Genomic DNA, 23,498 nt, shown 5'->3' with positions numbered 1-23,498 from the left:
GTAATGTTCTTCAATCATGATGTTCGAATTCAGGAAAAACATTCACAATTTACTTAAATTAATTATTAACAACTTCAGGTTCCCAGCTTTCAGATGATGTACACCACTTCTATGTGGCCTATACTGTTGACCATCCCCTGTGCCCCATCCCTCTAAAAGGGGGTTGAATGGTGAGGTTAAACCTGTAAAATATATAAAGCTTAATACAAATATTTGAAGCTGTTGTTATAAATACTCAGAAGGTAGAGTGGTGATCATATGTTCCATTACAAACTATATTTCTCTAATGTCCCTAATATACTGAATTACATAATTCCTGCGCTCCCCTCCAGTACGAGTCTGGCTGCACGCTGAACGGCTCCTCCCTCATCTTGTGCCCGACTCCAGCGGTGGGTCCGGAGGCCAGGAGGGCCCGGGTCAAAGTTCATTTCCTGTTGGACAGCCTCCAATTTGACTTTGCCGCCGTGGGGAACGAAGCCTTCAGATATGAGCCCAACCCGCGGCTCTACCTGCTTAACCAGAACGACCCCAGCAAACCGTACCACCACAACCCGGCAGCATCATCTCCGTCGAGGTGTGCAGCAACGGCAAATTTGAAGGAGTCGCTGTAACTGTGTTATAATCATCAACACTGAGAAAAGTCACGTCATTGTGTGTCTTTCCCCTGTGGAGAGAACCTGGATCTAGCCATCTACAAGCATGAGGTGGAGGCTCGGATTGGGGCGGGTGTGTTCGGTGAAGACCCTGACCCACAACCACTTATACTGTGAACCGCCGACTCAGCAGCCCTCAGTCACAGCTGGCAGAACAGACGGCATGGAGAGTCTGCCTAGTTCACAGTGAGTAAATGTTTCTGAGAGTTCATGTCGCATATTTCACATTCCGTCTGACTATACTGCAGCGCAGGGCTCTGCTTAAGTCAAAGGGTGACTTTGATTTACATTTTTTTTTCATCATCCAGGTGAGAATGGGGAATCTAAACTTCTCTCTGGGCAGAGTGCAGTATGACAGCCAGGCCCAGTCTACGTTTCCTCGGAAGCTCAGGTGGGAGTCGGGGTGGGAGCCTCCATCGTGGCTCTCATTGTGCTCATCTAGTTCTCATATACAGGTGAACACAGACTGCTCTTTTTTTATTATTTTATTATTTAATTTCAGTTGAACTGACTTATAGTCCTCAACAGGCTGCAACGTAGTAGTATATAAATGCCTGCTATTGACTGCTATATTTATTTTTATTTTTTCTGTTTTTTCATAACTAGCTAACACGCATTGTTTGTACCTTGTTTTTTAGAGTGCATGGAGAAATTCACTCACCTGGGAAAACGGAAAAAAGGGAATGCTTAACATGAGGCTGACCTTCGCCTCTTGTGGTCGAATTTAGTATTACAAACACAAAATCGCCTACCAAAACTTAAAAAAGAAGAAAAAAGGCACCTTTCCCCACCTGTTTGACAAATGAAAAAAGCCAGTAATTCAGAAATACTTTCCTGGCAAAAAACATTTTTTTCACTTCTTCTTATTCATTTCACAAGAAAATATTTAGATCAGACTAAGACCACCAGAATATGTTTTCCTCACTTGCCACTCAGTCCTTCTGTACTCTTCTATTAACATTCTGCTGCTTTATTTCTTTACCTAAATGTTGTCCGCATCATTGTTGTTTGTAGGAGGAAGAGCAAACAGCTATGAGGACATAAGAAGGTGCAGATCCAGCTGGAGAACCTAAGGACGAGTGTGAGAGACCGCTGTAAGAAGGAGTTCACAGTACGATCCAAAGCTTCTAACTTAAAAAAAATCAACTCAAAAATAATTGTCCCCAAAAAACTAAGGCCTCATTCCCTTTCCCCTCCTTCAGACCTGATGACGGAGATGATGGACAGTCCAGTGATTTGGTTGGTTCGGGGATTCCCTTCCTGGACTACCGGGCATATGCTGAGCGCATTTTCTTCCCCGCCCACCAGGATTCGCCACTGAGGCGAGATCTGGATGTTCCTGAGAGTCGGAGGCAGACTGTGGAGCAAGGGCTGGTTCAGCTGTCCAATCTGCTCAACAGTAACTCTTTCTCACCAAGGTCAGCCAACAGGGTTATGTTGTTCTTTCTTCATTGGAGCAGGTTGTTAAATAAAAGGTTAGTTTTAGGGTGCGCTGAAACCACAGTACACTCTGGGAACAGTTTGTTACTGGGAAAGATCTTCACATCAATATTCCCTTGCAAGTTTCTCAGAATCGGGGACAGTGAATTATTCAGAACGCTGCTTTTCTAGATAACTTGCTGTATATACAGAAGCCCAGAGACAAAGTGAGGAAAACAATTCTGATGATCCATTTTCCAAATCTTGTTTGAAATAGTTTTCTCTCTTGTGTTTATGGCCAGGATAACCTTAAAAATGTTTTCTTGTTTCTGTTTTTAACATATTGTTCGAATCAAAATGACTGTTTTTGTCAAAGGAGTCTGGTGGTATTGAAAGGAGCGTAGATAACAGTGTCAGTTCCTACTCAGAAAGGGCTGTCTGACAGCAAGGTCAAGCTGTGGAAATATTCTAAATATAGCGTATACTGCTTAAACTGATATTGATTTTTTGTTTAGGTGTCTGAAATAAGTTTAGCTGCTGCCCCCGTCCACAGACTATGGACTATGGGGGTACCAAGTACCTCATAAAGATCCAAACTATCTCTTTAAGTGCATGTAAAGCCACTAAATGTCCACAGAAGCTCCCGCTACACTCGTTCAGTAAACCTGTCTTGGAAGGATTGTATAATTATGCTGAAGCAACTAAACAAGCATTTCAAAAACAAAGACATCTCAGGAGCATTTTCACTCCCAGTTCACAAGTAGCACTTACTTTGAATACTTGCATGAGGTTGGAACAGTTACATATACGAGAACGTAGTAATCGCTCCTTGGTTGTGGACCAAAACTGACGCACCGAGTCTTTACTGAGAGGATCCCTAGATGTTTCTCTAAACTAATCCTGAAAGGCCTCATTTACAGAATTTGATACAGCTGAGATTGAATACAACCTCAGGAAATGGGTTATGACACTCCACAAATGTAGCCGTTTAATATGTTTAACGTTTGTTTATCCGAGAAACGGAAAGGTCAGCAGGTTTCTCACCAATTAAGGAAATGACGGATCCCACATAACTTTGGTTAATTAGGCTTCCCTTGAAATTGCGCCGTGTGGAATGTAAGCGAACCGCTGCAATAAAGTAGCAGCATGTCTCCTTATTTACATTACAGTAAAAGGGCTGTAGGTCTGACAGCAGTCGTAGTTAATTAGCCCAAGTGACAAGCACATGAATTGCTATACTAGCTGGCCGTGAGGCAACCTTCTAGTGTTTCCCAGAATGCCCCGGTGTCTCTTTTTTATCTTCCTAATAAATCACCCGCTCCGTATCGGATTATTGATTACGCTGTTCTTTCTCTCTCGTGCATCTCATCCTTTTTTATCTTTCTTCTTCTCACCAGGATCCCGTACTAAGCAGCATCTCCCCCCAAAGAGGGCCTAAGGCAGGGGGCTCCTCTCTCACCATCAGAGGCCGGAGACTGAGGACCGGACACTCCAATGAAGTCAGCGTCCTCATCGGAGGAGTGTCGTGTTTTGTGTATGTGTCTCTAAATAACCATGAGTTAAAAGCAAAACTGTCTCTTAGTGTAACAGACCGATTTTTTTATATTTGTTCGAAAATAAATGTCCACTTCTATTCAGGCTGAACATCCAGGACGAGCACATCAGCTGTCTGACCAGAGGCAGCAACAGAACAGGAGAGCATGGCATCACTGTGCGCTTTGGAGGCACAGAGCGCCACCTGCAGGGTCTGGTGTATCATTACACCCCCAACCCCAACATCTCAATGGCTGCGCCGTCCAAAAGCTTTCTCAGGTGCTTATCGGTCTCAATAGAGCAATCTTGAGCCACATATATTTCCAGTCTGTGGTTTAATTTGCTCACAACTGTGTAATTTGTATTGTATAAGTGCTATGGAAAATCCCAGCTCTATCTTAATATCTCTATCTTGTGACCTGGATACAGTTAAAAGTTAAGGTTTAGGGTTTACTGTTTTAACTGAGTGGTTCTCCCCTGCCTATAGGATCATGATTGTGTAATTTAATTTTATAGACACTCAACAATTGACTTCAGATTACACCAAATAAGTAAAAAAAGGTCTGTCTCACTATCGCCTCACTAATGTCAGTAGATGTCTCTGCAACACAAGACATAACGTCGACACTGTTACCTCTTCACACTCTGTTGATAATCTGTTAGTTCATTGTTTTAATGTTTAAATTCTAGCTTTTCTTACACGTTGAACTGTTAACTAAATCACACACATTTTGGCTATTCTGTGTGATCTTCTTTTGATAACTGATGTAATAACTAATTAAATATTTTAAGCTCGCCTCCCGCTTTGAATAACCTCTCGATTCTACAGGATGATTCAAAAGAAGAAGCAGAACTGTGTTTAGTCTAAATTTACGAATTGACTTTTGCTCAGACGATTAAGAGGCTACAGTTTCAGCAGTAAAGTTACAGGAAACTTTATTTAAAAGTGCGTTTATTGCATATTTATATGTAGGAATATGTGATGTAATGTACAAAGATTTTTAAAATCCCTGTAGATCTTTATGGGTGCAGACACCAGGACGGTATGAACGTTTCAATTAGAGGCCAATAAAATCCATTACAACCTCGGAAAAACAAAAAGTCAACTCTGTAACCATGTCGGCAGCAATTTGACTTGCATTAAATTCCAGACATTTACGTATTTAGTCTTAGTAAAATGTTCATTCTTCATTGCGTCTTCTTTCCCCTGCAGTGGAGGGCGAATCATCAGAGTTTCTGGTCAGAACCTGGATGTGGTCCAAGAGCCGAAGATGAGGGTGACCCTCAGTCCTCCTGATACTCTCCCTCCCAGGAGGAGGAGGAGGAGCATCAAAGGGAGGAGAGGAGGGAGCCTGAACAGAGGACGGGATCACCGGGGGCCGCTGAAGAGATGGAGGAGGATCGTCCCGGAGGCGGACTGCCCCGAGGGAACACTCTGCCATGTCAAACAGGTAAATGCGGGATTCAGAAATATGATTTGGTATGACAGGAGAGCTGATTACACCAATGATTACACACGTAGCCATTTTGTTGTAGTGAGACCATGTTTTGAAACTTGACCTGATTGTATAAACGACCTGTTGTGAGCTCGATAATCCCAGCCTCATGAAACTTTACAACTAGCGACTGAGGACATAAAAGGATGTTTGGATTTCATAGTTTTTCTGAGCAGTTTCCAGAACAGACGTGCTCGCCATCCAATCTAAGGCAGTAATCAAAAAATGCAATTCATACAGAAATCTCCAAATGTCAAAAGTTTTAGATGCCAAATCACAGCATAAATTATTTTATGGTGTTCCACAATGTCTCGGTGTCTTAATGTGGTATTTTGGAGAGATTTTTGACAATTTCTTTATCAATTTATCAAAAAGTGGTCAAAAAGGTTTTAATTTGGCATCTGTGTAACAAATGGTATCAACCCAAATATTGCTGCAACAACATATGAGACATAATAGAGCCATAATAGACGTAATGTTCTTCAATCATGATGTTCGAATTCAGGAAAAACATTCACAATTTACTTAAATTAATTATTAACAACATTCAGGTTCCCAGCTTTCAGATGATGTACACCACTTCTATGTGGCCTATACTGTTGACCATCCCCTGTGCCCCATCCCTCTAAAAAGGGGGTTGAATGGTGAGAGGTTAAACCTGTAAAATATATAAAGCTTAATACAAATATTTGAAGCTGTTGTTATAAATACTCAGAAGGTAGAGTGGTGATCATATGTTCCATTACAAACTAATATTTCTCTAATGTCCCTAATATACTGAATTACATAATTCCTGCGCTCCCCTCCAGTACGAGTCTGGCTGCACGCTGAACGGCTCCTCCCTCATCTTGTGCCCGACTCCAGCGGTGGGTCCGGAGGCCAGGAGGGCCCGGGTCAAAGTTCATTTCCTGTTGGACAGCCTCCAATTTGACTTTGCCGCCGTGGGGAACGAAGCCTTCAGATATGAGCCCAACCCGCGGCTCTACCTGCTTAACCAGAACGACCCCAGCAAACCGTACCACCACAAACCCGGCAGCATCATCTCCGTCGAGGTGTGCAGCAACGGCAAATTTGAAGGAGTCGCTGTAACTGTGTTATAATCATCAACACTGAGAAAAGTCACGTCATTGTGTGTCTTTCCCCTGTAGGGAGAGAACCTGGATCTAGCCATCTACAAGCATGAGGTGGAGGCTCGGATTGGGGCGGGGGTGTGTTCGGTGAAGACCCTGACCCACAACCACTTATACTGTGAACCGCCGACTCAGCAGCCCTCAGTCACAGCTGGCAAGAAACAGGACGGCATGGAGAGTCTGCCTGAGTTCACAGTGAGTAAATGTTTCTGAGAGTTCATGTCGCATATTTACATTCCGTCTGACTATACTGCAGCGCAGGGCTCTGCTTAAGTCAAAGGGTGACTTTGATTTACATTTATTTTTTCATCCAGGTGAGAATGGGGAATCTAAACTTCTCTCTGGGCAGAGTGCAGTATGACAGCCAGGCCCAGTCTACGTTTCCTCTGGAAGCTCAGGTGGGAGTCGGGGTGGGAGCCTCCATCGTGGCTCTCATTGTGCTCATCATAGTTCTCATATACAGGTGAACACAGACTGCTCTTTTTTATTATTATTTATTATTTAATTTCAGTTGAACTGACTTATAGTCCTCAACAGGCTGCAACGTAGTAGTATATAAATGCCTGCTATTGACTGCTATATTTATTTTTATTTTTTCTGTTTTTTCATAACTAGCTAACACGCATTGTTTGTACCTTGTGTTTAGAGTGCATGGAGAAATTCACTCACCTGGGAAAAACGGAAAAAAAGGAATGCTTAACATGAGGCTGAACTTCAGCCTCTTGTGGTCGAATTTAGTATTACAACAACAAAATCGCCTACCAAAACTTAAAAAAGAAGAAAAAAGGCACCTTTCCCCACCTGTTTGACAAATGAAAAAAGCCAGTAATTCAGAAATACTTTCCTGGCAAAAAACATTTTTTTCACTTCTTCTTATTCATATTCACAAGAGAAAATAATTTAGATCAGACTAAGACCACCAGAATATGTTTTCCTCACTTGCCACTCAGTCCTTCTGTACTTCTTCTATTAACATTCTGCTGCTTTATTTCTTTACCTAAATGTTGTCCGCATCATTGTTGTTTGTAGGAGGAAGAGCAAACAGGCTATGAGGGACTATAAGAAGGTGCAGATCCAGCTGGAGAACCTAGAGACGAGTGTGAGAGACCGCTGTAAGAAGGAGTTCACAGGTACGATCCAAAGCTTCTAACTTAAAAAAAATCAACTCAAAAATAATTGTCCCCAAAAAAAACTAAGGCCTCATTCCCTTTCCCCTCCTTCAGACCTGATGACGGAGATGATGGACATGTCCAGTGATTTGGTTGGTTCGGGGATTCCCTTCCTGGACTACCGGGCATATGCTGAGCGCATTTTCTTCCCCGGCCACCAGGAGTCGCCACTGAGGCGAGATCTGGATGTTCCTGAGAGTCGGAGGCAGACTGTGGAGCAAGGGCTGGTTCAGCTGTCCAATCTGCTCAACAGTAAACTCTTTCTCACCAAGGTCAGCCAACAGGGTTATGTTGTTCTTTCTTCATTGGAGCAGGTTGTTAAATAAAAGGTTAGTTTTAGGGGTGCGCTGAAACCACAGTACACTCTGGGAACAGTTTGTTACTGGGAAAGATCTTCACATCAATATTCCCTTGCAAGTTTCTCAGAATCGGGGACAGTGAATTATTCAGGACGCTGCTTTTCTAGATAACTTGCTGTTATATACAGAAGCCCAGAGACAAAGTGAGGAAAACAATTCTGATGATCCATTTTCCAAATCTTGTTTGAAATAGTTTTCTCTCTTGTGTTTATGGCCAGGATAACCTTAAAAATGTTTTCTTGTTTCTGTTTTTACATATTGTGCGAATACAATATATATATATATATATAATATATTTAATAATTAATATGTGTGTGTATATATATATATATATATATATATATATATATATATATATATATATATATATATATATATATATATACGTTGTCTCTCCAGTTTATTCACACTCTGGAGGTCCAGCGGACTTTCTCCCCAAGGGACCGGGCCTATGTGGCTTCTCTGCTGACCGTGGCCCTGCACGGTAAATTGGAGTACTTCACAGACATCCTGAAGACGCTGCTTAACGATCTAGTGGAACAGTATGTGGCCAAGAACCCCAAGCTGATGCTCAGGAGGTGAGGCCGAGTCGGTTCATTGAGGTTATCTTTAGCACGGGTAGTTCCGTCGTCCATAAACTGTTTGCTTACTTTTCCTTTTGCAGAACGGAATCTGTGGTTGAAAAGCTTTTGACAAACTGGATGTCCATCTGCCTGTTTACCTTTCTGAGGGTATGTACCAGTGTTTTACGCCTGACCAGAGATTAGTGAATAAAGAATACATCTGTATTAAAAGTTTAGTATGCATAACATAACTAAATGACCAACAGAGAAAACAATCATCCCAATTATATCAAAATATTAATCTCATAAACTAATGCTCACTAAATGTGTATGCAGTTACTTAGATACCGCATACAGTAAGAAGAATAGGGATTTTCTTTTCAGATTGTTTCAATAGAACAAATAAAAAACTTAACAAACATAACTTTTTGTAACTTAACAATTCGTTTTTCTTTCTTATCCCTTTTTGTTCTTCTTTTTTATCTATGGACCTCCTTTATTTATGTTGGGACCCCTTTTGGAGTCCCACCCCCCACTGCTACAGTAGTTAACAGTCGTTATAGCTGTATTATCAGTCAATCAATGTTGTTGTAGCAGCTTCCATACCGGTTAGTGCAGCTCAAAGTGCTTCAGACAAGTCCAATTTAAGACGGATCAAAAGAAAACACAAAAACAATTTCAGACTAAACTAAATTAATATAATAACAATTAAATACAAGACAATTATACAACTTAAAAACAATAACATAGGTGATTGCTAAATTAATAAAGTAGAACACAATTTTACACCCTAAGTGCAATAAAAATAAATAAAATAGTTTGATCATAAAAAAATCTAATCTGACCCAGCAAAGCTTTTAGCCCTGCCAGATGAGCTTTATATAGTTTATGTTGTTTTATTGATTCTATTTCCTACTAAATAAATGACTTGGTCGCTGCAATTTTTCCACAAGAATCAATAATGTAAATATCCACCTACCTACACCTACACACACCTACACACACACACACACACACACACACACACACACACACACACACACACACACACACACACACACACACACTAGATTTGTATAGTGCTTTTCTAGAAACTATATATATATATTTCTGTTAGTCATGAAGCCGGGTGGCTGCTCAGAAGTAAACACTTTGTTCAGGACACACTGAATGACTCAAATTAAATTCTGTAATGTTCGGACATCGTTGACCTTTCCTTCTTTATGCTTGGCCAGGAATCGGCAGGGGAGTCTTTCTATATGCTGTTCAGAGCCATAAAGCACCAGGTGGACAAGGGACCTGTGGACGCCGTGACAGGAAAAGCCAAGTACACACTGAATGACAACCGGCTGCTGCGAGAGGACGTGGAGTACCGCACGCTGGTGAGGACATACATCCATACAATACATTAACAGGGGCAGAGTTAATATGTTAACCATGTCAGTCATGACGAAACAATCGAGGAAATCCATTGTGTATATCGCAAAAACAAAAAAGAGCAACCTTTTCCTCTTGTTTTTCATGCTCCTTTTCCTTATTCTTGATGGCATTAAGTTTGTGGAGTTGGCACGTTTCTTTTAGTACTATTAATGCCACTTTAAAACAATCTTGTAAATGTAAAATATAACACTGAGTTTGTGCTAGATAATATACATTTTTAAGAACATACTTTACGTTGAATTACTCTTGTAATAAATCATTCTTTCTCCAAATTCAAACTTGAATGAAATTAAGACGCAAAGTTGAACTCAAACTGCAGACACCACAACACTCGCAAGCCTCCCCACCAACGGAGATTTAGCACAGCAGTATTACAACAGTCAGCCCATCTTTTCATCTGTCCAGACCCTGAATGTTGTGATGCCAGCTGCAGCCACCACGGGAGGCACTACTACCCAGACGGTCCCTGCCAAAGTCCTGGACTGCGACACCATCACCCAAGTGAAGGAGAAACTCCTGGAACAAACCTGGAAGGGAACGTCCTTTTCCCAGAGGCCGCACATCGACTCATTACACCTCGGTGAGGCCAATTGATTTTACAAACCCACGCTTGTTTCTCAGGAGTTGAATGTTGGTCAGATTTAGCAGATAATCACAATAACTAGTGGGCTGGGTCTATGGAAGCCCATAGGGGACTTTATTAAGTGTTATGACGTCACTTCCTCGATCACATACCGAACCGCTAAAGTCGTGTTCCGGAAGGTAGCCTGTGGTGTCACGCCTACAGAGATCGGTTGACATCGTAATTTAAGACCCTTGAAGACGGATTGCTTGTTCATTCTGACACCAACAGAAGGTGGTGATGGTAAATGTAAATGCAATACACGCTGTTTCGCTGTTTGCATTTGAATGTTGTCCAATGTACAACAAGTTAAGATTTTCCATTTTCAAATAGTAAGAAAATTGCATTTTATTTTAACGTTTACTTAAATATTGCTAATAATCAAATTTTATTTTATTTTAACGTTTAAATATTGTTCACAGTACAGTGGAGACAACTTTGAAATTAAAAGTCAAACAGCTTTTCCATTTTGGTCATACGACGCCCATATGTGAAAATGCAAATTTAATTATAGCATAGTGATTATTGCTCTAATAGCACATCCATGTGTGGAAAAGCACAATGCTATTTAGGAATTACATTTTAATTTTGAAGTTTATATTATCCTCTTAATAAAGTCTCCTATTGGCTTCCATTTATTACCAAAAGCAATGAAACTGTCCTCTTTTTGGAGAAACACATGTCATATATGTCTATTTTGTAGTATTGTTAGACAAGCAGTTGCATAAGTTTACACACAAAGTGTTTCCCTCCAGAGTGGCGTGCAGGTGTTGCAGGTCACCTAATTCTATCGGACGAGGACCTGACATCAGTAGTACAAGGCTTATGGAAGCGTCTTAATACACTGCAGCACTACAAGGTAAGTGCAAGTCATACAAACACTAACACGCATGCACACATCAATCATGCATGATGATTGTTTTAAGGCGGGAAGTGTGACAGTTGTGCTGACCGGTGCAATGCAGGTTCCTGACGGAGCAACGGTCGCCCTCGTCGCCAGGAACACCAAGAATCACCTCCACGACAGCCACGACTACATGCCCGGAGAAAGTGAGTCATTTATTTCTGTATTTGTACACACACTTGGGATTTGCACCAACAGATGTTATTCTTGTGATCTGATATTGAAGCATGTATGACTTAATAAGAAACAGGAATATAAGGAGCTGAAGTTAGGAACCGTCTTAAAAGTGCATGCAAAATCATGCAATATTGCCAAATGGAATTATTTCTTATTCACCCAGACAATCAGCATTTACACAGCTTTTATTTTGACTCAGTTTTGACTTCCTTCTTTTTTTGAGAAGGCTTAAAGGTTTGATTATTTCAAAGATCCTTCAGGCGCTGTGTGTGTGTGTGTGTGTGTGTGGTGTGTGTGTGTGTGTGTGTGTGTGTGTGTGTGTGTGTGTGTCTTAGAAATCCAAAACAAATAAAATGGACAACTGCACATTGATATTTGCGAGGTCAGCGCTTGAATGTAAAATGCTTAAATTCCGTAAAGCAAATAGTGCAGCTCTATTTAGACCTCATGTCGTTATTATACAACACATTGTTGCACAATGAAATGCAGATGTCGTGCTATACTCGATGTTTTTAACAACTTTACCTGAAAATGCACTCATATCCACATTTCTTCTGTGTGTATCGGCAGCTGTTTCCATAACTACTGTATGAGAGAATGCATTTGAACTGAGTTAAACTGTTGAACTGAGTTGAATATATATATATATATATATATATATATAATTATAACACTGATAATGTATGTTTGCAGTGAAAAATATTAACCTTAGTTTTACACCTAAACCTGATATTTTACTATAACTTTCTTGAAATTTTCACAATGAACCAAGCCAACACAAATCTACTCCTTCTGATGTTGTCCCCATCCTTCCAGAGACCCCCATGCTGGATGATATGGAGGAGGGAGGAGTGAGGCTTTGGCATCTGGTGAAAGCCAGCGATGAGTCGGAGCTGCCCAAGCACCGGAGAGGTAGTGTGAGGGAGAGGGGTGGCGAGAGAGCCAAGGCTATACCCGAGATCTACCTCACACGCCTGCTCTCCATGAAGGTAAAACACACCGACATCTACAGGGTGGTGCTCAGTCACTTAACTCTTGTGCCTCACAAAATGCTCTGATGTCCTCATAAAAATATTATATATGTGTATTATCGTCCAATTTCACTGAGTTAAATTTTTTAACCAGTCAGTCCTTATCATCACTACCAAATATTCATTTTCAGAATTTTAACACTGAAATGCCAGTTTGTTTACATTAGGCCTTGTTTTTATGGGTCAGCTTGAGATTTTTCAGCAGAGGAGCAGTAGCCAGCAAAATAAATAAGATATAATAATAATAATAATAATAATAATAATAATAATAATAATAATAATAATAATAATAATAATAATAATAACAATAATTTAGAGCTGTACTGAATGTCATTTTTATTTAAAACTTTTATTAAGGTTTTAGAATGAAAACCAAATAAAATAATAATTTCGAACAAAATCTTAAATTCAGGATCTTAAAAAAGGATTCAGCGGATTCAATAAGTTAATCTTTTTATCAAATTAAATTTCTTTAATCAATATAACTTGTCGTGCAGCAAGCAATGAAAATGTTGGGTTGAAGTATTTCGTTAGATAAAAACATCTATATTCTTTCAATAGATTTTGACTTTTGGACTTCACAGCACTCTAGAGTTATTGGAAATATTTCAATAATCACACGAGTCGGAAACAATCCCACGCAGCCACCACTGGAATATAATTCTACAAATATATGTATAATACTAATAATATTAAAGCTGTACTCTTTATCTGCACAAATACCGACAATGAAGAAAAATAGAAGAAGAAAAAAAGAAGAACTGTGCAGCATTCAAATGTTGATTTAGAATTGGAATGTTAACGCTATGAATGAAGCTTCGTACTAAAAGTAAAACGCTTGAATCACAATCTCACAATTATAGAAAATGGCAGTGATGAGAATAATAAGAAAACTTTAATTCAATGGATAACCTGGTGTGAGCTTGATTGTGTGAACACATGTGTGCAGATGTGTGTCTGGTTTATTTATCCGCTTCACTTCATCTGTTCCGTCTCAGGGCACACTGCAGAAGTTTGTGGATGATTTATTCACCGCGATCCTCAGCACCAGTCGTCCTGTACCGCTGGCTGTTAAATACTTTTTCGACTTGTTGGATGAGCAGGCTCTGCAGCACAACATCACGGACCCTGAGACCATCCACATCTGGAAAACCAACAGGTAATCAGCTTATCAGAAGGATGTTGTTAGGAGGCAGGTTGGAACTGGTCGGAGACCAACTTCTGCTGGGCATATGAGATGAACGTTATAAACACACTTCAGGGGTTTTATATATATATATATATATATATATATATATTTAATAGTAATAGTAATAATAATAGTATTATTTATCTCTCTCCCGCACCCTAACTTTGGTTCATTTGGTCAGAAAAAATAAATAAATAATTTTTTTACTTTTTGTTTGTGTTCACATTGACTTACATCAAACCAAGAGAAGTAAATAATATGACGCCATATTCAATGACAAGTATCAAGTCATTTCTTGGACAGTTTGGCCAAAGATAGTTCTGCATCAGGGATGAGGGAGTAATATTCCATGAAAATATGGGTATTAAAACGTTCACAAGTGGTACATTTATAAGAAAGAATTCCCCAAATTTACGAGAAATAAAACAAATATTGACAGCTATAAAGTGAACAAAAGGTTAATTGAAGCGTCACTTGTTCTCTGACATATAATTAAGTGGTCTGTCTTAACATGCATTACAATCAGATGATCTCTGTTCACACGTACGTCCACTTTCTTGTCTTGCCAAACAGTTTACCACTGCGGTTCTGGATCAACATCCTGAAGAACCCACAGTTCATCTTTGACGTGCAGACCTCAGACCATGTGGACGCTGTGCTGTCTGTCATCGCCCAGACCTTTATGGATTCCTGCACCATCGCTGACCACAAACTGGGACGGGTGAGCTAAGGCTCTGCTATTAAATAAACCAATCTAAAAACACAATGCGAGCACAATAGGGTGAACAGATATTACTGCAATATACATCAGTACAATAACATGACTATATACAGTACATTCACTTCTCATCTCTATGCATGCATAGATAAGGGAAGCGATAGAAATGTGAGTTGGGTGGGTTAAAAAGAAGCAAAGTTTATATGACCCGTTTAATGTGATATTCAGAACACTTTTTCTCCATTTGTCTTCCTTGCACAGGACTCTCCCATCAACAAGTTGCTGTACGCCAGAGACATCCCGCGTTACAAGCAGATGGTGGAGAGGTAATAATATGGCGGCCAGTTGCCCCACTGACCCTAGGCATAAAAAGCATTCTGGAGGATAGAGGGAGGGAGGGAGGCCTCAGACAATCTGTCAGTGGCAAACAGAGGTTAGACTAAGCCTGTGAGGCTTCCATGCATGGATGGCCTCAGAGCAGACTGCTACACTTACTGCTGTCTGCTGCACATTACACTGGTGACGTATTAAAGCTTTGCTTCAGCAGATTTTTATGGAACATGTATGCCTGTTTTTTAAGCTCTATTAGTTTAATTTAAATGAAAAAGGTTAAATGCTGCAGAAAACAGTTCTAGACTATTTCTCTTAATATTCCCCCCCACTGATATGCTATAGAACAGGGGTCACCAACAGGCGGACCGCGGTCCGAGTTCGGACCCAGACGCCGACCTATCCGGACCGGTACTTCTATTTTAACAGTGCATTTAATTTTTTTAGCTTCGCGCATTCACATACGCTCCGCTCTGTATCACGAAGGGCGGCGCTTCGCACACACCTATACACACAAACAGAGGGGAGGAAAGGAGAGGAGTGAACTAGAGAATCACCGCACTCGTTTTTACGGCACTGGTGTAGCGGTTCAGGAAACTCACAGACCAATTACAAACGAGTTAAGCCATCCCATGTGATGCTACGCAGCCAATCAAATCTGTGCATTCCAGGCGGCAAACATTGCGACTCTGAATACAGACAGATGAGAGGCGAGTGACAGACGGAAAGACGAGTTAGCGATACAGGGAGAGAAGACGGAGAAAGGGAGAGAAACACAGACGAAGAGACAAGTGAGCGGCAGGGAGAGAACATTAACTACTCATGGCGCTCTCCAAGAAGAGAAAAGTCAACAGAGCTTTCAACCCAGAATGGACTCATTCATGTTCATCCTTCATACTGGGAGCACAAAACTAGTGTCTCATATGCTCAGAGATGGTGCTCATTAAAAGTGGTGATGTGAAACGCCACTATGAGGCAAAGCACAACATTTTTGACCAAACATACCCACTCAAGTCTGAACTGAGGGCACAGAAAATAAGCACTCAGAGCCCAATGTGATTTTGATTTGTGACAAAATAGAGCAAATAGGCCACCTGTCAGCATCATCAGCCACAGAGAAAAGTTTTCAATTGTTAAGTGTTGAGACTGATTTATTCTAACATTGGTTGAGAGTTAAATCAAGATGTGAAACAGTTAAAGAAAAAGGGAAACTCAAGCTACTGCTACACTTTATTTTATTTTTCCAAAATTAAGCACTTTATTTTAAGATGCACAATTCAAAAGCTATTTTATTTATTTTCTCAATTTTATTTTTAAATACAGCCCAAGAAGAACATTATACATATCTATAGTATTATATATATATATCTGTATAGTTCTGTAAGTGACAATAAATATTGTCTAAATGTTTTTAAATTGTCAAATCTAATAATGAAAGTACAGTCAGTTGTTGATGACGTGCAGACGTTGATACAGCTATGAGGATACTTCAATATATATCACACTAATTCATAACGCAAGTTAGACATTATGATGCTCTGGACCTTTACTTACGGAAATCTTCTCTAACTGGACCTCTTAAAATTTTAGTTGAATACCCCTGCTATAGAATCATCATATTTCCCATATGAAATTAAACCGCAGAGACATCTTTTAGGGACATTTTTATTGACGTTACTTTAGGAGTAACTTAAAGTAACAATCCTTAAGATTTCAGTCCCGGTGGCAACACCCTATGTACTGGTGGCGACACCCTATGCATGTACTGGTGGGGACACCCTATGCATGTACTGGTGGCGACACCCTATGCATGTACTGGTGGCGACACTTTATGCATGTACTGATGGTGACACCCTATGTACTGGTGGCGACACCCTATGTACTGGTACTAGTGGTGACACCCTATGCACTGGTGGTGACACAATATGTACTGGTACTGGTGGTGACACCCTATGTACTGGTGGTGACACCCTATGTACTGGTACCCTATGAACTGGTACTGGTGGTGACACCCTATGTACTGGTACTGGTGGTGACACCCTATGTACTGGTACTGGTGGTGACACCCTATGTACTGGTACTGGTGGCGACACCCTAAGTACTGGTACTGGTGGTGACACCCTATGTACTGGCGGCGACACCCTATGTTCTGTGTGAGGGTGAGAGAGAGAGGGGTTGTGTGAGGGTGAGAGGGGGTGTGTGAGGGTGAGAGAGGGAGAGAGAGTGTGGGTGAGAGAGGGGTGAGAGAGAAGGTGAGAGAGAGAGAGGGGGTGTGTGAGGTGAGTGAGGTGAGAGAGGTGGTGTGTGAGGTGAGAGAGAGAGAGAGGTGGTGTGTGAGAGAGAAGTGGTGTGTGAGGGTGAGAGAGAGAGGGGGTGTGAGAGAGTGAGGGTGAGAGAGAGAGGTGGGTGATGTGAGGTGAAGAGAGAGGTGGTGTGTGAGGGTCAGAAGAGAGAGAGAGAGAGAGAGAGAGAGAGAGAGGAGGAGAGAGGGTGTGTGTGAAGGTGAGAGAGGGTGTGTGAAGGTGAGAGAGGGTGTGTGAGGGTGTGTGAGGGTGAGAGAGGGGGTGAGAGAGGGGGTGGTGAGGGGGTGAGAGAGGTGGTGTGTGAGGGTGAGAGGAGAGAGGTGGATTTGTGTGAGGGTGAGAGAGAAGAGGTGGGTGTGTGAGGGTTTGTGAGAGGTGGTGTGTGAGAGGTGAGAGACGGGTGGTGTGTGAGAATGAGAGAGAGGGTGTTGGTTGAGGGTGAGAGAGGAGAGGGGTGTTAGGGTTGAGAGAGGAGAGGGGGGGGGTGAGAGGAGAGGAGGGGGTGTGAGGGTGAGCGAGAGAAGAGAGAGAGAGAGAGGGTGTGTGTGAAGGTTGAGACGAGGGGTTGTGTGAGGGTTGAGAGAGGGGGTGTGTGAGGGTGAGAGAGAGAGAGGGTGTGAGGGTGAGAGAGAGGGGGGGTGTGTGAGGGTGAGAGAGAGAGAGAGGGTGTGAGAGAGAGGGTGTGTGAGGGTGAGAGAGGTGGTGTGTGAGGTGAGAGAGGTGGTGTGTGAGGTGAGAGAGAGAGAGGTGGTGTGTGAGGGTCAGAGAGAGAGAGAGAGGGTGTGTGAGGGTGAGAGAGGGGGTGTGTGAGGGTAAGAGAGAGGGGGGGTGTGAAGGTGAGAGAGAGGGGGGGTGTGAGGGTGAGAGAGGGAACCAAGTTTCGGTTCCCACTCTTGGGCAAAGGTGCTGTAAAATACAATTGAAGACACTAAAAGGCATCATATTCCATTACAAATGCAAGATGTGGGGCTTTTACTGTAAAACAATACAATAGTCGAAAAGAATAGTAATATCAAGTTGATTTTATTCCTCCAATAATTCTATGCCGTTCCTTCCTTCTTTTCCTTTACATAACTCTATTCTCCGCTCTCTCTCCAGGTACTACGCAGACATCCGTCAGACCATCTCCGCCAGTGACCAGGAGATGAACTCCGCTCTAGCAGAACTCTCTCGTGTATGTTACTCCGCTCTTGTTTTCCCATTCTGCAAGAAAAATGTTTTTTTGTGTTAGGCAAGGTTGAACACATGAATCATCAGGTCCTGGAAATAACCATCGGACAAGCTGTGCCTGACAAGCTAAATGTGGAGTTTGAAATGAAATATGCAATTTTGAACAGTTTTTTCACCTCTCTATTTTTACTCTTCACAAAACAGAATTATGCTGCGGAGGTCAACTGCCTTGTGGCTTTGCATGAGCTGTACAAGTACATCAACAAATACTACGATCAAGTGAGTACATGGCTGTTGATCTCCACTACATGTACAAATAATTATATTTCTGGAAGTGCTGGAAATACAGTAGGGGAACAGTCTCTGCTGCTTCTGATGGTTACCATTGCACATGTGCATTAAGTGGCTGGGTATCACCACTGATTTCCCAATTCGATAAAAAAAAAAGGTACACAATTGATTTGATTTCCCATTCGATTAGGGATATCTTATTTTAATATCTCAGAGAACTAATGCTGTAAATTAAAGGAATCCTCTACTGGTGCATTATTAGAAAAATATTTATATTTGCATTAAGAATTGACCCCAAAGCAGTTAAATGTACTTTTTATAAAAATACATTTTAAAAACATTTTGCACATCCTTTTGTCCAGTTCTTCTGTCTTCATAATATTTTTATCCGACATGCAACCAGACATCTGCATGTAGGCTTCCCACACGAAGTTAACCTGGTTAAAGCTTCACGCATCCAGGCATATAATAAAAAATAGATGTCTGGATTTTCTGAATCAATATCAGATCATTAAAACAAATATTTTAATCTGAGAATCAAATTTTTTTAACCCAGTCCTTTATGTATCATCAGACATCACGTTAATCTAAGTAAGTACACTTGTAATGATTTCCTTCTTCCGTCAGATCATCACAGCCCTGGAAGAGGACTCCACAGCTCAGAAGATGCAGCTGGGTTACAGGCTCCAGCAGATCGCTGCTGCTGTAGAAAACAAAGTCACAGACCTATGACCCACAGGACGCGATAGATTTTTCCTTTAACCTCGAAGAGACGACGATGAGCGGAGAGGCTCCTGTTGTTTCTTTTCTTTTAAGATGGAGGACAAAGGAACATTGTGGCACATACAGTAATTTTGATGAACAGACTTTTAGTAAAGGGAGAAATAATCTCAAGAGGACCCCTGTCACTGGCCATGGAGGTAAAGTGAGGCTCCCTTGGAAAGTCCACAGGTCCAAACACTGGGACTAAAGTGACACTGCTCTGAGGGGGAGAAAAAAGAAGAAAAAAAAAGTGAAATGAAGCACATTAAAACTAAGGAATTTCCTCTGAATTATGACATCTCTCGTAAGGATTTCCCACGTTGCATTCAAACTAAAGGGAGATGTTATGTGAAAAGAGATGTTTCGTTTTTTTTACTCTGACTCTACGTGTCTCATGGACTTGAAGGTTTTCTTGACAAACTGCACTGAACATTCCTGTAAGTTTACAGCTATACTCATGAGTCCTCTGCTGAGGAATGGATGATGTAGGTGTGCTGGATGAAGACACAAGTTTTCTACCACTTTAAGTCAAAGTCTTACATAAAAGGACAAAGAGACAAAGTGCTATGGAAGCCTGAGCAACTTCTTCCCGTATTGGAAGGATGTTTTTATTCTGCTTTTAGCTTCCTTTTAAATCATTCTAGCAAGTCTTACTCTATGACGTTTAATTAGCTGGTATTGGACAGTTTGTGGAAACGGTTTCCCAGGCTTTCTTTTTTTATATTTTATAAGCTTCACATCGCCAGTTGTGCTTTTACTGCAATTTGTAGATGCTGCCTGTAGTTTGAACTGAAAACCAGTGTTTTTGTAAAAAAGTGTTGATTTTCTTTTGTTGAGGACACAAATGAATTCTCTCAACCTCCTGCTGTTGTGAATGTTCCTTTTCTAAGGTCATGTTTCCCAAATGTCGATATCAATTTTGTAAGTTTTTTTTTTTTTTTTTTTATAATTACCCAAGAAAATTTGGCAGATGCGCTTTTATCTAACTCTGATCCGTCCGTAAGAAAACCATGACAGTGAAAGATTTAACTCTGTGTAGACAAAGTGTAATCTGTACTAATGAAAGAATGGATGATTTTATCACTTATGAAAGATCAGGCCTGACTTATTGGACAAAAATTTACAAATATATGAATAATGTACGAAGGTATTGAGGAATATTGATGTACTTCTGCCTCTTCAGTATTTATTTCCCATCCCCGTTTTCCTTTTGTGTGATATATTTGTCTTCCACGGGATGTTTTTTTACGTGCGTGACTAACAATAGTTTTCCTTAAGTAAGTCAAAGAAAGTCCTAAAATTGGACTGTAAATCTGGTGACTAATATAAATAACTGCTTTCGAATTAGATTACTACGACGTGTATTTGGGCCTTTTGTAGGTAAAAACATTGCGTTACGGAGCCGGTGGAGGAGGGTAATACTCCGAGAATCAAAGTCTTGAATTTAGGAGAGAAATAAACGTTTATATTATCTGAGATTAAAGTGATACATTTAATAGAAAGAATATGCAAATTTATGAGAATAAAACTCAAATATTCTCCCGCTAAACAGGGAATACCACATATTAAACAAGTTAGTGATGAAGTGAAGCGGTATGGGACATGGACCTATGCCGTAACTAAATCAGTGTCTTAATGTCTCTTCAAAGTCTGGATGCGAGTATTTCCTTATTATTATTATTTTATTATTTCCTTATTGTTATTGTTAAATCCCATTGCAAAGATTCATTTGATTAGGTCATCCACTGCAGGCAAGCTGTGGCATCTGTGGTGTAATGAGGTTGATCCAACCTTGCAAAGTGAAGCCACGTGGATCCTTACAAAAAAAACATCAGAGTATTCTAGTTTTTGTTTTCTTGAATTTGTGAGTTATTCTCTTTTTCTCAGAATATTACCCCCCGGCTCTGTATTTATCTCTTTTTTTCAAAACATTTTTTTACTTACAATGGCCATAATACACCGTCATAGATTACTACATATTTATACAGTCACTTCTCATAAATGCACATTTCATAGATTTATTTAAATTGCTTTGTCTTATTCACTTTTTTTATTCAGTTCTCTTTTATTTAAGTCAGGTTTGATCTTCCATATGTATAAGATGTTTCGAGTATTGTCTACATTATGTTTTATTTTTGGATATTTTTTCATGCAGCCAAGTTATTAATTATCTCTTCCCCACTTGAGTCTAATATCTGTAACTGTTGCTAAATCCCGTCAATAGTATGGGCTTTTTCATGCTCAAGGTAAATCGGGGAGAGTGCTGCCTCCACTGGATGGTTATCTTTTAGAATTCTTCCCTTTCTCTCGAGACTTAAATCAGACAAGATGGTTAATAAACAAAGGTGCCTATTCTCCCTGTTGCTCTGTAATGCCACATGTGAAAATCTAGTTTTTGTCCAATTTAATTTATTTTGTATTTATTCTATTGCAAATGTTGTTTTTTTCCGGACATATGGAATAATAGTGGTTATACCCTTCCAAATCAAATGCTTTATCGTGTTGTTGTTTTTAAGAGCACAAGAGATTTTTTTCTATTTTTGTTTTTTTACCTTATTGTGTGTTTCTTTCTATCTACTCTCAAGATAGTTGGGAGGAATTACTACAAGTCAAAATTAAATGCACATCAGCTGTGTTAAAACCCGATAGTTTCAATCTCTCATTTCATATTCTGCATCAATTTTAGAAGCAATAGAGAAACATGATTTGTAATGTTGCAAGCGATTATTTTGTACATTCAAAAAAAAGTGTTGCTTGTGGCCTGTATGGTTGTAAGCTCAGTTCTAATGTTTTACCAAGTTCCTGTAGATACATAACGCTCTTCAGTAATCCTGACTTCAGTGTTCTCTGACTAATTGATAGTATGAACCTAACAACAACTTAATGTGATGCAATAAAGTGGTTCCAATGTAAGTGAATGTGTCAAGTTATTTAGCTATTCCTTTATGCAGTGAAAAGTGTTAATAGTCGTAACACATTCAGTGTTGCACGTAATACATCAAAGAGGCATGTGTGGCAAAGTGTAGTGCAGTATTTTTCTAAATCACACTTTTAATCTTCAGTGTCTCCACTTGTCATTGTGGTACTCATTTCTTATTGTATGATTTCTCTCATGTTCGTCCTTGGTTTGTGTGGCTGCTTTCTTTGCAGGTGCTGGAGGTGGGCGTGGCAGAGGGTCATCAGTAAAGTGTCGACACCTGGGCCCTTTGTGCCAGTGCGCCTATAAAAACCTTGTTGGAGCTCAGTTGCTCACTTTCTCCTCCCTGAGATACCTATTTTGTTTTTTTGGGTTGATGGTGTGTCTTGCGTTCCTGCCCCATACAATAATGCATTTGCATACTTTTCCGCTCATGTGCATACCTACCTAATGGCCAGTCGGTGTGTGCCACAGGTCCCTCTGCCCCCTCTGAGTGGCTGTTTTATGTTGAGGACCACGGGTGGGTGTTAAAAGCATTATGTGTATACAAATACAAAAAGATTATCAGCAGTGGTGGGATAATTATCTAGAGCTTTTACTTGAGTAAAAGTAGAAATACTACGGTGTAAAAGTAAAAGTCCCGCATTTGAAATCTTACTTAAGTAAAAGTACAAAACTATTAGCCTAAAACTATTAGGTACGTGAGCGGCAAAGTTGCTGGCTCTAGCTATGCATCTGGGAGGAATAAAAAGAGTCATATCGAGCTCCTCTCCAAAAGAGATGTCGAGAGAATTGCGTTTAATTCAGCAAACGGCAATAATAGTGTGATTTGTTTTTCTTGTGACTGGAGGTGAAATATGGTGTGTGTGTGTGTGTGTGTGCGTGTGCGTGTGCGTGTGCGCATGCATTAATTTAAGCGCTAAAGTGGGACAAGTGTTTTAAATTAGCAGCAGCATCATAGCAAATTAATTTGAGTCACATTTCACTCGAGGCAAGGGTGGGGGTCTGATAGGTCAAACTGAAGGTGAGGGAGAGTGTGTCTGCATTTGTAAGCATTTATAGTATATGGAAATGTGTGTGAATTTGGGCTATGTATCCTTTAGTGTGTCTTGCAACGTGATGTATTTATGGTTTGAAATGCCTATTAATACAGTAACAATAAAAGGAATCAGCCTTCACAGCATTTTCAGTGTCTATGTTGACAAATGTCTGGTTATATCATTAAGAATTAATTTAGTATGTCGTTTCAGTGGTTAAACTGGAACAAAAATATGTTGTGACGCAAACTTCTTTCATCACCTGCTATTTATCCCCGCCTAACC

General features: G+C 40.5%; 1 protein-coding gene across 1 annotated transcript; it reads left to right on the top strand.

Moving 5' to 3' along the window:
• The first annotated feature begins 699 nt into the window (after window positions 1–699).
• LOC115011027 (plexin-B1-like) lies at window positions 700–21,903 on the top strand. The gene is made up of 23 exons (XM_029435955.1): window positions 700–839; window positions 1,856–2,071; window positions 3,463–3,606; window positions 3,711–3,884; window positions 4,819–5,056; window positions 5,911–6,153; window positions 6,250–6,426; window positions 6,546–6,694; window positions 7,261–7,361; window positions 7,455–7,672; window positions 8,159–8,337; window positions 8,424–8,490; window positions 9,558–9,704; window positions 10,168–10,342; window positions 11,140–11,243; window positions 11,350–11,434; window positions 12,282–12,454; window positions 13,495–13,655; window positions 14,259–14,406; window positions 14,665–14,729; window positions 18,135–18,210; window positions 18,411–18,485; window positions 19,125–21,903. The coding sequence occupies exons 1-23, from the start codon at window positions 700–702 to the stop codon at window positions 19,227–19,229; spliced, it is 3,360 nt and encodes a 1,119-aa protein (XP_029291815.1). The 3' UTR covers window positions 19,230–21,903.
• The last annotated feature ends 1,595 nt before the right edge of the window (window positions 21,904–23,498 follow it).

The sequence above is a fragment of the Cottoperca gobio genome, chromosome 7, assembly GCF_900634415.1.
Source record: "Cottoperca gobio chromosome 7, fCotGob3.1, whole genome shotgun sequence".
Taxonomy (NCBI): Eukaryota; Metazoa; Chordata; class Actinopteri; order Perciformes; family Bovichtidae; genus Cottoperca; species Cottoperca gobio.
This window is presented reverse-complemented; position numbering and strand designations above follow the sequence as displayed.